This window comes from Melozone crissalis, unplaced genomic scaffold, assembly GCF_028551555.1.
Source record: "Melozone crissalis strain CALT ecotype California unplaced genomic scaffold, PUWL_Pcris_2 ptg000231l_1, whole genome shotgun sequence".
Lineage (NCBI taxonomy): Eukaryota > Metazoa > Chordata > Aves > Passeriformes > Passerellidae > Melozone > Melozone crissalis.
The window spans coordinates 1,711,068-1,726,586 of NW_026535993.1; the positions used below are offsets into that span (position 1 = coordinate 1,711,068).

A 15,519-nucleotide genomic window follows, 5' to 3' on the forward strand; every position below is an offset into this window, starting at 1 on the left:
ACAGAGCCAAGGAGAATCACGGGAGTTCTGGGCACAGCTGCAATGGCTCTCGGTGGGGCGCGGAGCATGACGGGAGATAAAGTCCCGGCTGGAATAGCGATGGACGAGCGCTGCAGAGCATGATGGGAGCTGTAGTCCTGGAAGTGGCTCGAACACGATATTTGGGGGTCCGGGACGGCACTTGGAGGACACTTTTGCATCCGAGCCGTGACTGGAGATCCTCGGGGGAAGTTAAACGGTTCGCGAGCCCTTGCAGGGGAGCTCGGGGACCTCTGACCGGGCTCTTTAGGACGCGGGGCACGGCAGGAGTTTTAGGCGCGGGACTGTGTTCTGAGGGGCTCTTGGGCCGCGGGGGATGAGAGGAGATGAATTCCCAGAAGTGGCTGTACCAGGCATCTATGGGGTTGGGAGCACTCAGGGGGTCCGAGGAAGCTTCTGGGGGGGTCCCGAATGGGCGGTGAGACGGCACTGAGGGATCCTGGAGGGTCTGGGGGACACTTATTGGAGAGATGGGGGCGGATCCCGGGGTCCTGTGGAGCACGGGGAATGACGGCCATTGTAATTCCGGCTCTAATACGGCTCAGTCGGGCCGCGGGGCATGACGGGAGTTGTAGGCAAAGAGGAAAGATGGCGCCAGCCTTTGGCACCGCCCCCAGGCCTGGATCCCTGGTGCTGATTGGCTGCGTCAGTGATGGGCGGGAGCCTCAGCAAATGGGATACGGTGGGGGCAGAAACATCCCATTCGCCCTTATCCAGTTCATCATCAGTACAGCCCGGTACTACTGCAGTGCCCCTCCAATCCTTCCCAGTACAGCCCAGTCCCTCCCAATACATCTGAGTTTATTCCCAGTCCCTTCCAGTTCCCCCCCAGTTTCACCCAGAGGATACCCCCGTGTCCCCAGTCTTCCCCGCAATGTCCCCAGTGTCCCCAGTTTGCCCCAGTATCCCTCCCAGTATGTCCCAGTGTACCCCCACAGTCCTTCTCAGTCCACCCACATTCCCCCTCAGCATTCCTCGTGTTCCCAGGATGTCCCTGTCTTTCCCAGTGTCACTCCCAGTATGTCCCAGTGACTCCCACAGCATTCCCAGTGTTCCCCAGTATGTCCCAGACCTCCCCAGTGTTTCCAAGGACAGTTTAATTTCTTTCAGTGGCCGTGGAAGCCAAACCCAGCAGTGGGGTCAGTGCAGTGCCCATGGCCACAGCCCCTTGCAGTGGCCCCGTGCAGCTTGGGCTGATGATCCACCCTCACAGCTGGCCCAGGGCAGCTCTGCAGTGGCTTTGGTGGCACCTGGGGCTGGCACACACCTGAGCAGTGTGTCTGTTTGCAGTGAGGAAACTCAGGAGTTTCAGATTGCTTCAAAAAACCCCAAAAAGGGCAAACCCCTCTTAGGCTGAGTGCAGCCAGCTCTGCAAGAACAGCAGGTCCCAGGGGAGTGAGGACAGACAGGATGGGGCTGGGCAATGTGGAGCAAGGTTGTCCACACTGGGTCAGAGCTCAAGGCACAGCTCCTGTGAGCAGGCCAGAGCTGCTGAGGAGAGACCCTGGGTCAATAGCAATCAAAGAATGCTGCAATCATCTCTGATGTAAAGAGAAATAAATTAAAATACTTCATTTCAAATAGGAATGTGTATTTCTTACAAGTTCTTTGAAATCTTTCTCAATAACATGACTAGCAAAAATTTAATGATCCTCACAGGGCATTGATGTTGTTTACATCAGACTCAGTGACTGAGAGTGACTTCAAAAAACTTCTCAAGAACGCAAAGTTAAATTGAAACTCCAAAGTTCCTTGAAGTTTTAATGGGTCCCACTGAGGGACATGACTGAGAAAGTGTCCCCAGGTTCCAGTTAGAGCAGAACTCTGGAGGCAATGATGACACCTTGGGGACAAACAAGGCCAAGGTGTCTCTGGTGCTGAGCAAAGCTGGATGTGTTTGAGGAATACCAAGGGCCAAGGGCTGAGCCCCAGCCCCTGGCCAGGCAGATGCTGTCCCTCCCTCCTTGCTCAGGGCTCTTGCCGGGATGGGCACTGGCATGTGGGGATGTGCAATGGCAAGGGCAGGAGCATGGGGCGGCCCCTGCCAGGCTGCTGAGCAGGGACAAGGAGGCAATGAGGCCCCGGGCCTGCAAGGGTCGCTTGTCTCCTGCTCCTGCCTCAGGCCCAGGCCCAGCAGCCATGGCCAAAGTGCTGCCCAAGTTGGCTCTGGCAGGGCTGTCTTGCAGCTGCTGCACATGCCTGTGCCCTGTGCAGCCCAGGCTGTGCTGCGGTGTCCCTGCCCTGCGCCTCTGTCCCTGCAGGCTGTCGGCATCCCCCGGCTGCCCCACCTGGCTGGCCCCTTCCTTTGCTGATAGCTCTGCCTCCTGCCTGCCTCTGCCTGCCCACACAAAGCCTGGGGCTGATACCAAAAGGCTTCATTCCATGTTTACTGTGGGATTTCTGGGCTGTTCAGATGGTCTGGGGAAAAGCCTAAAGATGGCCTTGGGCCCCTGGGTTCGAAAGGACGAGAGGAAGCTTCAGATTTGTTCTTGGTCTTGGTGTTTATTAATTGCTTATCTAAAAGATTTTCTCTTGGCCTGACAGAGTTCTGCTCAGCAGTCAGCCATGGGCACACACTGAAAGCCCTTGGGGCGGTCACCTATCTTTATACCCGGAGTTACGTATACAATATTTATCATTTTTCTCCAATACCCTCTACCCTTATTAACCAGTGTTCCTCTAGTAAGGTCCAATCCCGGAGTGCCAACATCACCACAGAAGATGGAGGCCTAGAGGAAGAAGAAGAAGGAGAAGGGCACGCCCCAATCTCTCTATCTTACCTCTCTAGACCCCCCTGTACAGGGATCTTAAACCCTGTATCTCACACTCCAATTAACTTGTCTCTTCACCATTCACCCCAGTGAAATCCTCCCGTCCTCATACTGATGTCATCTCCCATGTGGGATCAAAGTCCAGCCACCAGACATCTCTGGCAGCATTCCAGGACTCCCGAGCCCCCCAGGGGGGGTCTGGTTCACCCTGCACCCCAGTTCTGAGAGACTGAGATCCCACATCTCCCCCTTCTGTTTGCACTAAAAGACTCTTTTTTTTTTGCTTTTATGTGAAAACCTCCTAAAGTCTTTAGTTTCTTTTCATTTCTCTTCTGTGTCGTTTTTCGCAGTCTGAGTCTCGACTTCTGTCTGAGTACTCGTCTCTTTGCTTCTTGGATCAGCATTCTCGTGTTCTCGCGTTCGGAATGGCTTCACGTGCCGCGCTGACACTCACTTCAGACCTCGATCTGTGGAGATACAAGCGAAACTCTTTCTCCAAGTGATTAGTCTGAAAGGACCCTCTATTTGTCCGGTCTCTGGGTTCTTGATCAAAACTAAAGGATTTTCCCTTAGCTTTGCCTGTGTGTTGTTTAGAAAATGTCTCACGATCGGTGGATCAGATGGATAATCTCTTTGTCGTGTTAACATTGTCTTCTTCGAGGTGCTTTTCTTTTTATATATTGTTGGAAAAAATTGCTGCATTGTTGCAGTCTCGCCACGAGATGGCGCTGTGGCTCTGCCGAGCTGACTCGGCATGTCGTGCACTTCTGCTCTCTTGCCACTAGGTGGCGCTGTCACCGGCCCCCCTGGCTCGGATGACGGTGCAATCTCGACTACCCTACTTCCTCTTCCGGCTCGGCGTCTCCCATGAAGGGAAGGAACTGAAACTCCGAGGCTCGAGACTAAAGGCACTAGATCTGGAGACGGTGTGGAGCCGCGGGACGTAGAATCTCTAACACGGCTCCTCCTCACCTGCGACGTCACAGGGGACCGGGCTCGGGCCCGCTCGCGTCTTACTCTCTGCGCGTGCGTGCTCTCTGAGCTACTTCCGGTGTCCCCCAAGGTAACGTCATCATCGTCTCTCCCCTGTTTCACCTCTGAGGTTCTCGCCTCTCGGTCTGTCTCGGAATCTGACTTCTCTTCCTCTGATGTTGTGTTCGCCTCCCCCGCCGGCACCCCGGCTCTACCCGCGATTTGAGCTGACCGTCGCACCGGCTCTGACGTTACACCCGCGCGCTTCCTGCGTCCCGCCGCGGCGGCCCTCCGGGGCTGCGCGTTTTCTCTCAGCCCGCCTTGCGCGCTCGCCGCCCCCGCGCTGGTATGTGAGTCTATCTCCCGGTTTTTGCGAGTTTCGCCCTCCGCGCGCGTGTCTTCATCCTCACCGGCGCTGCTCGCGTTTGCTGCCGCCGCCGCGTCGCCGCTTTCGCCGCGAGCAGGCCCCTCCCCCGATCTCTTATCTTCCTGCTCTTCCTCTTCTGCTCTTGACTCCTCTACACTCTCTGGAGTTTCAGGACGCCCTTGGGGTTTGTTGCATTTTTTGATCGGGGGTTTTAATATTTTTTCCTGCTCTCTTTTTTCGAGAGCCCTTTCCCCCTGGCCTTTTAAAGCCAGAGCTAATTTTTTCTCGGAGCTCTGCCGCTCCGCCCCCTCCTCTGAGGGTGCCGCAGCTTCTCGCTGCTTTTCTAGCCTTTTAGACTGCACTAAAATACCTTGTAACATGATTCTTGCCGGCGAGAGTAGCTTTAACGCTGTCTCATCTTTTTTTGTTGCTAAAATATATAAATGCCTATTAATCTCTTGCCAAAACTCGACTTCGAACAAAAGATATGTTTCTGCAAGTGGGTAATTGAGCCTTGCCTATAATAACAGCTGTTTTAATTCTTTCTTTGGGATCCCTTCTGTATATAATTCTGCTACACTTTGTAAGGTGGATAAAATTTCCCGTTGTTCTTGGGAGAGTGTTGCCCCCATAATTTTTATTTTGGCCTTCTTACCGAATCTGTCGCCAGCGTGGTCTGGAGGCCCTTGTTCTCCGTCTAGCAGATTACGAGGGATGGATCAGAGGCGCCTTTCTGGTCTCAGTCTAGGCCGCTCTGCTACGAGCTGTCTTCAGCAGAAGCTGAGAGATGGGATTTCTCAGTGACTGCTGATTTTTGCAGCTTCTCCCGGCTGGTTTTTTCTTTTTCTTCTTTCTTTCTTCAGGCTTCCCTCCTCTGGAGTTATCAGTGCTGTTCTCTTGGCTCTTCAGCTCTTCAGGGCTTTCCCCCCCCCCGAAAGGTTTGGTGGGAGATTGCCCACCCAGGGACGCCAATTGTGGGATTTCTGGGCTGTTCAGATGGTCTGGGGAAAAGCCCAAAGATGGCCTTGGGCCCCCGGGTTCGAAAGGACGAGAGGAAGCTTCAGATTTGTTCTTGGTCTTGGTGTTTATTAATTGCTTATCTAAAAGATTTTCTCTTGGCCTGACAGAGTTCTGCTCAGCAGTCAGCCATGGGCACACACTGAAAGCCCTTGGGGCGGTCACCTATCTTTATACCCGGAGTTACGTATACAATATTTATCATTTTTCTCCAATACCCTCTACCCTTATTAACCAGTGTTCCTCTAGTAAGGTCCAATCCCGGAGTGCCAACATCACCACAGAAGATGGAGGCCTAGAGGAAGAAGAAGAAGGAGAAGGGCACGCCCCAATCCCTCCATCTTACCTCTCTAGACCCCCCTGTACAGGGATCTTAAACCCTGTATCTCACACTCCAATTAACTTGTCTCTTCACCATTCACCCCAGTGAAATCCTCCCGTCCTCATACTGATGTCATCTCCCATGTGGGATCAAAGTCCAGCCACCAGACATCTCTGGCAGCATTCCAGGACTCCCGAGCCCCCCAGGGGGGGTCTGGTTCACCCTGCACCCCAGTTCTGAGAGACTGAGATCCCACAGTTTACCCTGCCTGTGAACTTTCAGCACAGGAACAAGGCATGCAGGGGCTGCTTTCCCAGCAAGGATGGTTGGAAGAGAAGAAGAAGAAATCTGGCTCAAGGGTGCAGGGATAGAGAAAACAAGGAGTGAATCTGGGAACTTGGGGTGTGTTTTTTGGAAGTGGGTAAATTGTAATTCATATTTAGGGTCTGTATATAAGGAACACCCTGGTACAATTACATGTACACATATGGTTAGGAGTTATCCCATTTTGGACCTTAAGCCTGAATAAATGATTCCCTCTTAAATAGCAAATTAGTGGTAGGGAGCCTTATTCTGATATTTCAGAGATTTGGTGATAGTGGTCCCTCACAGACCCAAGGAGTCAGCTGTGACACTGTGCAAACTCATGGAACAAAGGGTCCATGGTGACACAGCAGAACCCCACAGAACCAAAATCCATTTTGGCACCTTGGGGCCACATTGAACCAATGATCCATTGTGATGCTGTGGATCCAAGGAGACCATTGTGACCTGAGAAACCTCTTGGAACCAAGGGACCATTGTGATGCAGGAAGGCCTGGTGGAACCAGGAGCCAGGAGCAGGAGACAAGTGACCCTTGCTGGCCCGGGGCCTCATTGCCTCCTTGTCCCTGCTCAGCAGCCTGGCAGGGGCCGCCCCATGCTCCTCCCCTTGCGTTGCACATCCCCACATGCCAGTGTCCATCCCATCAAGAGCCCTGAGCAAGGAGGGAGGGACAGCATCTGCCTGGCCAGGGGCTGGGGCTCAGGGTAGGCCCTTTGCATTCCTCAAACACATCCAGCTTTGCTCAGCACCAGAGACACCTTGGCCTTGTTTGTCCCCAGCTGTCATCATTGCCTCCAGTGTTCTGCTCTAACTGGAACCTGGGGACACTTTCTCAGTCATGTCCCTCAGTGGGACCCATAAAACTTCAAGAAAATTTGGAGATTGATTGTGACTTTAAATTCTTGAGAGATTTCTTCAACTCTCTCTCAGGGACTGATGTTCAGGGACTCAGCACCCAACCCACAAGAGAAGTCCTTGTGCAGTGTCTCTGCTGCTGGGATGGGCCAGGCTCCTGGCACAGAGGCAGCTCCTGGCAAGGGCAGCAGAGCTGCAGAGAGACAGCTCTGGCCAGGAGCAGCTCCTCTCCCAGCCCAGCAGGGCTGGGGCTCTGCCTGCAGCCACCCGGGCACAGCACAGAGGCACAGAGAGAGCAGAGGCAGCCTGGGCTAGGAGGGTGATTGAGCTCTTGCCAGGGGACAAATTTTCCCAGGGTTTGAATGAATAATTCTCTGCCTCTAGGAAAGTTAAAATTCCATTCCTGGAGGCTTCTCCTAAGGCTGGCACATCCCACAGTTTCCATGATCTTTTGCAAGCCCTCACCCAGTTCCTCCTCTGCAGAGGAGGCGGCCATAGGGCAGACAGGGGAGTATCTGCAGGCGGCAAGGGCAGGCAGCACAAGTGACGAAGAGGTTAAAGGGGTGGGGTGGGCGGACAGGAGAGACCACATCAGGGGAGAAATCTGCACAGCCCCTGGACACAGTGAGTCTCTGGCTGCAGAGCAATGCAGGTGAGTTCCTGGAAGTGTCTCTGACAATGCCAGCACTGACAGGACCTGTCAGGATGGCTCTCCTGGATGTCCTGGTGTGGAGCAGAACAAGCTCCAGAGTGAGGCTTCCCTGCTGCCCCCTCAGAGGCACAGGACAGGTCCCTGCAGGGACAGGCAGAGCTGCCCCAGGACCGTGGGGTGGAGATGGGCTCTGTGAGCCCTGGCAGGGAGCGGAGCTGGGCACAGGGAGACGCTGCTGGCAGCAACAGCCCCACTCAGCAGAGACACGGGCAGGGAGGGACAGGGAGCTGCTGCCACAAATGCTGACCAGGGGGATGTGGCACCTTCCTGCTGTCCCTGTGGCTCAGGCACCTTCCCCCAGCAGCTCCTCCCTGGGCTCCTTTCCCATCCTAAACAGAGCCCCTGCCCTCATCCCACGGGGGCTCGGCTGTGCAGAGCCCCTGCAGCAGCCAGAGCCCAGGGAAGGAAGGACAAGCCCCTGATTTCCATCAGTCTCTATGTCCCTGCTGTCCCCTGGCAGGAGCATTGTGACATTTCTCTGCCATCTCCAGGTGCCTGTGCTGTCCTTTTTGCCACCATTGGGGTTTCTGAGGCAGAGCCAGGGTTTGGGGCTGGCAGGTGCCCGTCCAGGCAGGGACCCCTTGGATCCTGCTGCGGAGATGTGTCTGTGGGAGCAGAGTGCCCAGGTGCCCTCAGGGCCGTTCAGCTCATTCCCTGGGTGTCCTGCAGGGCTGCAGGGTGCTCTCCAGAAGGGCACAGCTCTCCTGTGCTGTCTCTGGGCTGCCTGGGATCCCCATGGAGGAGACAGCTCAGTGGCAGGGCCAGGGAAATGCTGCTGGGCAGCTGCACCTGGGCACTGCAATGATCCCTCTGTGCACCAGCCTGGCAGGAGACAGCTGAGATCCTCATGAGGCACTCTGGGAGAAGGCGAGGGCTCTGTCCATCTGCTCTCTGCCCAGAGCCCTCTGCCCTCAGCACTGCCCTGTTTCTCTGAGGGGAACTCCTCTGGGTGCCTCTCCTTCAGCTCCAAGCTGCCAGCAAGGGGCAGCTGAGAACAGCCCTGATGGGCAGAGCTGGTCTCTTGTCCCTGCACTGAGAGTCCATCCCTGTGCCTCTCACACCCACACGGTTTCATCTGCAGTGCTTTAGAAATGTCAGGCATTTCAAACACTCACAACCACTCCTAACTGTGGCAGGTGCAACTGGATGAAAAAAGACAAGGACTTTCCTCAGCTCAGTTCTTCAGATGGGCAAATTGCAAACAGCAGGACTGAAAAGCATTCTGGTGTTTCAGGAGTCCATTTAATTGGTGATCACCCAGCCTTCTCAGTTGCCTCTCACTGAACAAAAAGAAGGAATCCTCTGGAGCCTGTTTGGGAGCCCCTGGTCTCAATGCCTGAAAAACCCAGGTCCCAGGTGAGGAGAATGCAGAGAAGTGGTTCCAAAAAGAGAGATCCTGAATGTTGAATTGCTGTAGGATATGCAATATATCTTGCTCTGTGTTGAGCCCGGCTCTGTCCTGCCTTTTTCTCCTCAGCAGAAAACCATTTACTAAGGCAGCAAATGTTCAACAGCAGCTCCATCAGGCACTTCCTCCTGCTGGCATTGGCAGACACGCGGCAGCTGCAGCTCCTGCACTTCTGCCTCTTGCTGGCCATCTCCCTGGCTGCCCTCCTGGGCAATGGCCTCATCATCAGCGCCGTAGCCTGCGGCCACCACCTGCACACGCCCATGTTCTTCTTCCTGCTCAACCTGGCCCTCAGTGACCTGGGCTCCATCTTCACCACTCTCTCCAAAGCCATGCACAATTCCCTCTGGGACACCAGAGACATCTCCTACTCAGGATGTGCTGCACAGGTTTTCTTCTTTCTCTTCTTTATCACAACAGAATTTTCCCTCCTGACCATCATGTGCTACGACCGCTACATGTCCATCTGCAAACCCCTGCACTACGGGACCCTCCTGGGCAGCAGAGCTTGTGCCCACATGGCAGCAGCTGCCTGGGCCAGTGCCTTTCTCAATGCTCTGCTGCACACAGCCAATACATTTTCCCTGCCCCTGTGCCATGGCAATGCCCTGGACCGGTTCTTCTGTGAAATCCCACAGATCCTCAAGCTCTCCTGCTCCAAATACTACCTCAGGAAAATAAAAGTTTCTGTTTTCACTGTCTCCATAGCTTTTGGTTGTTTTGTGTTCATTGTTTTTTCCTATGTGCAGATCTTCAGGGCTGTGCTGAGGATCCCCTCTGAGCAGGGACGGCACAAAGCCTTTTCCACCTGCCTCCCTCACCTGGCTGTGGTCTCCCTGTTTTTCAGCACTATCGTGTTTGCTCACCTGAAGCCCCCCTCCATCTCCTCCCCATCCCTGGATCTGGCAGTGTCAGTTCTGTACTCGTTGGTGCCTCCAGCCCTGAACCCCCTCATCTACAGCCTGAGGAACCAGGAGCTCAAGGCTGTAATGTGGAGACTGATGACTGGATGGTTTCAGAAACAATAAACTGCTGGCCAGTTTCTGCAAGTCACTCCTCATAAGAGTCATCTTTGATAGTACTTGGGTTTGGTCGTTTGTTCTTTTTATTCCTTTGTTTTAGTTTTTAAATATTGTCCACAAAGGCATGCCATTGTTTGTGCCATTTCTCATTTTGTTTCTCTCCATCTTCCCTGTGGCCACAGATTGTACCAATAAGGTCCTGTGGTCTCAGTGGCTTTAAATAAACTAAAGGATCTCCCAGAAAAGTTTTCTGCAGAGATACCCATTTCCTTGCCTACTATGGACCTGCAGCAGCAATGTCTGTGTGCAGAGCTGGGGGTATGTCAGGGGCTGCATAGCAGCTCTGCTCCTGCTGGCCACACCACTCCTAATCCAGGCCAGGAGCCATTGGCCTTCTTGCCCACCCGGGCACAGTGCTGCCTCATGTCCAGCCTGCTGTCCATCAGTGCCCCAGGTCCCTTTCTGCCTGGCCGCTGTCCAGCCACTCTGTCCCCAGCCTGTAGCGCTGCAGGGGTTGTTGTGGCCAAAGTGCAGGACCTGGCACTTGGTTGTGTTCAACCTCACCTTGTTGGATTTGGGCCCTGGATCCAGCCTGTCCAGGGCCCTCTGCAGAGCCCTCCTACCCTTGAGCAGATCCACACTCGCACTCAACTTTTGATATCCCTTGCTTCATGGGCCCCTGGAGTGTCACAAGGGTCTCCATGATTCCAGGAGGTTCCACAGAGTCACAATGGCCTCTTGATTCTAAAGGGCCCCTCGGTTTCACAGTGTTCTGTGTTCTCCCTGGACCCCGCAGTGTCACAATGGCCTCTTAGTCCCAAGGGGCACCACATTGTCAAAACTGTTTCCTTCATTCCATGAGTGTGCTCAGTGCAAAAATGGGCTCTTTGTTCCATGGGGCCCTGCATTGTCAGAATGGCCCCATTGTCACACAAGGCCGCACAATGTCACAACAGTCTCCTCATTTCTACAAAGCCACACAGTGTTACAACAGTCTTCTGAATTCCATGAGGCGGCAGAGTCCCAAAATGGACTCCTTGGTTTGATTTAGCCCTGCACTGTGAGAAGAGACCCTTGGTTTTATGATGCCACACAGTATCACAATCATCACAGAATCACAGGCTGGAAAAGACCTTGGAGATCAGCAACTCCAACCTGTGACCCAACACCACCTTGTCACCCAGACCATGGCACTGAGTGCCACATCCAGTCTTTCCATAAACACCTCCAGGGACAGCTCCAGTGAGTCCATCAGCTCCCTGGGCAGCCCCTTCCAATGGCCAATCGACTTTTCTGTGAAGAACCTGTTCCAAATGTCCAGTCTAACCCTCCCTTGGCACATCTTAAGCTGTGTCCTCTTGTCCTGTCACTGTTTCCTGTCAGAAGAGCCCGATCCCCCCTTGGCTGCGCCCTCCTGTCAGGGAGTTGCAGAGGGTGAAGAGGTCTCCCCTGAGCCTCCTCTTCTCCAGGATAAACAACCCCAGCTCCCTCAGCCACCCCTCATAGGACTTGTGTTCCAGACCCCTCACTGGCCTTCTTGCCCTTCTCTGGACACGCTCCAGCCCCTCCATGGCCTTCCTAAATTGGGGGCCCAGGAATGGACACAGCAGTAGAGGTGTGGCCTCAGCAGTGCTGAGTGCAGGGGAAGAATCACTGCCCTGCTTCTGCTGGCCACACCATTCCTGATCCAGGCCAGGAGCCATTGGCCTTCTTGCCCATCTGGCTCAGCAGGTCCCCAGCTGCTTCCTTCTGGATTTCAGGGGGGCTGTTCTGCTCCCTGTGCCCATCCACCAGCTCAGGAGAACACTTGTCCTGAGGGCAACCTGTCCTAACGTTGAAAACTGGGGCAAAGAAGGTGTTAAGCAGCTCAGCTTTTCCTTATCCTTAGTTACTCTACTCCTCACTGCATCCAATAAAGATTAGATGTTCTACTTATCCGTCCTTTTGCTATTAATTTATTTTTAAAAACATTTTTTAATATTTTTCACAGAAATGGCCTGGTTAAGATCTAATTGACCTTTCACCACTCTACTTTTCCTTCTGCATGACCTAACAACATCCTTAAACACTTCCTAAGATGCCTGATCTTCTTTCCAATGGTGATTCACCCTCTTTTTTCCTGAGTTCCCACAAAAGTTCATGCCCAGCCAGGACAATAATTTTCCTCTCTGGTTCAACTTCGGCACAGAGGGACAGGCTGCTCCTTCCCCCTTAAGATTCCTTTCTTGAGGTGTATCCATCCTTCCTGGACACCTTTGTTTTTAAGGGCTGTTTCCCGTATAAAATGAGTACCTGATTCAGTACTCTCCAAATCTGCATCCTGAATCCAAGGTCTGCCCTCCCTAATTCCAGTGATAAAGTTTTGTTGCTGCCCCTACTTCTTTCACAGAATATTGGAAACTTGATTATTTCATGGTCACTGGACGGAGGCAGCCTTCAACCACCATATCTCCCACCAGCCCTTCTCTGTTTGTGAACAGCAGCAGACAGAGCTTTCCTTGGGAGTGGGATTGTTACCAAAAATTTGGCACAATAATATAACTCCATTACCCCAGTGTAGCATTAAGAAGCAGCATTCTTTATTTGGCCAGATGCACAGGGGGATAGCTCTTCCCAAAGCCATGCATGCTGAGGGCAGGAAAATTTCTGTTTATATTCTGTATTTTGCACACATATTCATTGATTTTCCTGAACTAAACAAACGTATGATAATCATGTCTCCAAAATCATTAACATATTTCCCCTCCCCTTTTGCATGCATTCTCCTGTCCTGGGGGGTCTCTGGTGGTCCCTGGTGCTCATGGACCCCAATGTTCCAGTGGGCCTGGCTGAGATGGCAGGACACTGAGGCTGGTGAATTTCAGTTCTCCTTCTCACACAATGGGCATTGTGTGGTTTCCACAGGCCTGGGGTTTTGGAGAACCAGCATTGTGTGTGTTCACCTGGTGTAGACAATTTATCATCTGGTAACATGAGATCACAGAGTGGGCTATGACATTACAGAGTGAGTTATGTGATGTCATCAAGCAGCTATGGCATCATAGGCTGTCTCTGTGACATCACAGAGCCAGCTGTGAAACCACAGGGCAGAGGTCAGACATCATAGAGGAGATAATGACAACACAGAGTTGGCTGTGACATCAGAGACCATCTGTGTGACATTGATAATGAGTTGTGACATCACAGAGCAGGCTGTGACATCACGGGGAGGGGGTGGGAGCGTGACGTCACAGAGCGGACTATGACACCAGAGGGTTGGCTGTGACATCAGAGACCATCTGTGTGACATTGATAATGAGTTGTGACATCACAGAGCAGGCTGTGACATCACAGGAGATCTGTGTAAAGTCACTGGGTTGGTCACTCTGCCCCAGCTCCCCCTAACAGTTTCCCTCCAGAAGTCCAATGCTGCTCATGCCCAGCAGGGTCCCTGTCCCCCTGGTGTAGTAAACACCACAGGTTTAGCAAAGGAGCCATGAAGGATCTGAACAATAGGAATGCAGACACAGCAGCAAAGAAGCTTCCTGACTCCATGGACATCTGCCCTATAACCTATCCCTATAGCCATGTAAGTCAATATCTTGTTAACCCTACTATTGGTCACTTATGGTCCCTCTAACCCTTTGCCATTGGTCAAGATTGGATTGGGGCCAAGGCTATAAAAGTAGCATATTGTACCCCTACTAACTTAGAAGAAGAAGAAGAAGAAGAAGAGCTGAGACCCTTCACGGACCCCTCCAATAAAGCCATCTTTGTGGAATGGCCAGTGTCTTCTTCTTTCTCCTCTCTTTCCGTCTGCTGAAGCCTCAAGCCAAGGGCAAGCTGCCTAGCAAGCAAAGCTGAAATCATAAAAGCTGGCTAATCACTATAAGAGCTGAATATCCCCCTGCTTGCTAGGGGCTGACCCGCGACCTTGATCTAAGCGAGCTGGCCTCTGGCACTCCGTCCCCTTGGGGGCTGAGCTCTGGAGCTGTAATACCTTGCCCTAGGATAAGACCAATTAAGGCTTCATTACCCTGGAATCCCCCCAGCCCACCTAAAGGCACAGCCCCCCTCAAGGATGTTCCTAAAGATCAACCCCAAAAGCTGACATGAGGACAAGGGGCAAGGGCCGGGTGACCAGGACATCCGGGATGTGGATTATCCAGGTCACTGGGGCCTGGTTTGGGGTCCCAGGACAGGAAAGATGTCTGGCAGCTGGAGCAGGGCCTGGGAAGGGCCTCCAAGGTGAGGCTGGAGCCCTTGGGCTGTGAGCAGAGGCTGAGGGAGCTGGGCTGGTCCAGCTTGGAGCAGGGAAGGCTGAGGGGCTCCTCATCCCAGCCTGGCAGTGCCAGCCAGGAGGGGATGGAGAACACAGAGCCAGGCTCTTCATCGGAGGGCCTGGGGGGAGACAAAAGCCAATGGGTGGGAGGGGAAAGAGGGGAGATCAGCCAGGACAGGAGGAGATGAAATGAGTCAGGCTGGTTTCAGCATTTTCTCAACACCAAAAGCAGCCTGAAACCCTTCTCCATGTACCACTGACAGCTTTGCAAATCAGGAACTGTTCAGGCTGCTTTGCCCCTACTCCAGGATGGGCATCCTGATACAAGAACTTCACTGTGTTTATATCTATCACAGAAACATATTTTTCTAAAAGATATTTTAGTATGGAAATCACTTGCGGATGGTGGACATGTCAGACGCTGCTGAGACCATGCACATGGCTCAGGGAAGAGCATGATTGTTATTGAATTGTGTCCTGTTCAACCATGGTCTGTTGGCCATAAAGAGAAACTTTCTCTGCTCTGAGTCCCACCAGCTCCTGACCGCCAAAGGACACAAACCTGGTGAGTTCTGGCTCCCACTCCAGTGGTGGCACTTGCACCTCCCTCCATCCCCAGAGCAGAGCTCCCTTGTCCCAGAGAGTCCCTGGCAGTGCAGGGATGAAGGAAACAGGACAGGCTGTGGGGATCAGGGGCAGGGCACAGCCAGGGATTTGGGGTGGTTGTGAGCCCAGGGCAGGACGTGGCCCTTGGCCTTGGTGAACCTCATCCCGTTGTCCTGGGCCAATGGCTCCAGCCTGGCCAGATCCCTCTGCAGAGCTTCCTGCCCTCCAGCACAGCCACACTGCCACCCAGCTTGGGCTCACCTGGGAACTGACTGAGGGTGCCCTCGATGGCCTCATCCAGATCAGCAATAAAGAGATTTCACTGACCTGGCCCCAATCCTGAGCCCTGGGAACACCCCTGGATGTGACTCCATTCCTCAGCTGCTCTGAGTGACAGGGGTTGGATGAGGGAAATGGTGGGGAGGGGGTAGAGACAAAATGTGATTGATTGCCAGCCATGAAGGGTCTTGATTTTCATTTCTGTTCAGACTGCATGAGGAGGGGCTGGGGATCAATATCTACTGGGGATTGCTGATACCAATCTATAAACAGGAAAAGAAAACTAAACACGACTAAATAATTCTGTCTGCATTGTTCTCAATATCGTAGATTCACTTTGAATACACTTCTTAAATTTGTCTAATTAAGCACAGAAGAACTGAAGATTTGAATTATTCCCTCGGCCTTCTCTTGTTTGGGTGTTTTGAACAAATGTTTATGAGCCTTTGTCACTGAATTCCTGAACTGAAGAGCTCAACAAAGAAGAGGCCTCTGTAAAAGTAAAATTTATCACACGCCTACAAGGTGCTGAGGATCCATCCTCATCAAAGCAGAAATGAACA

General features: G+C 53.0%; 1 protein-coding gene across 1 annotated transcript; it reads left to right on the forward strand.

Moving 5' to 3' along the window:
• Positions 1-9,264: 9,264 nt before the first annotated feature.
• On the forward strand, positions 9,265-13,850 carry LOC128949401 (olfactory receptor 14J1-like; the record flags this gene model as incomplete). The annotated part of the gene is made up of 2 exons (XM_054294264.1): positions 9,265-9,726; positions 13,842-13,850. Coding segments are annotated over 2 exons (471 nt in total), but the record flags the coding sequence as incomplete, so codon positions are not given.
• Positions 13,851-15,519: the final 1,669 nt, after the last annotated feature.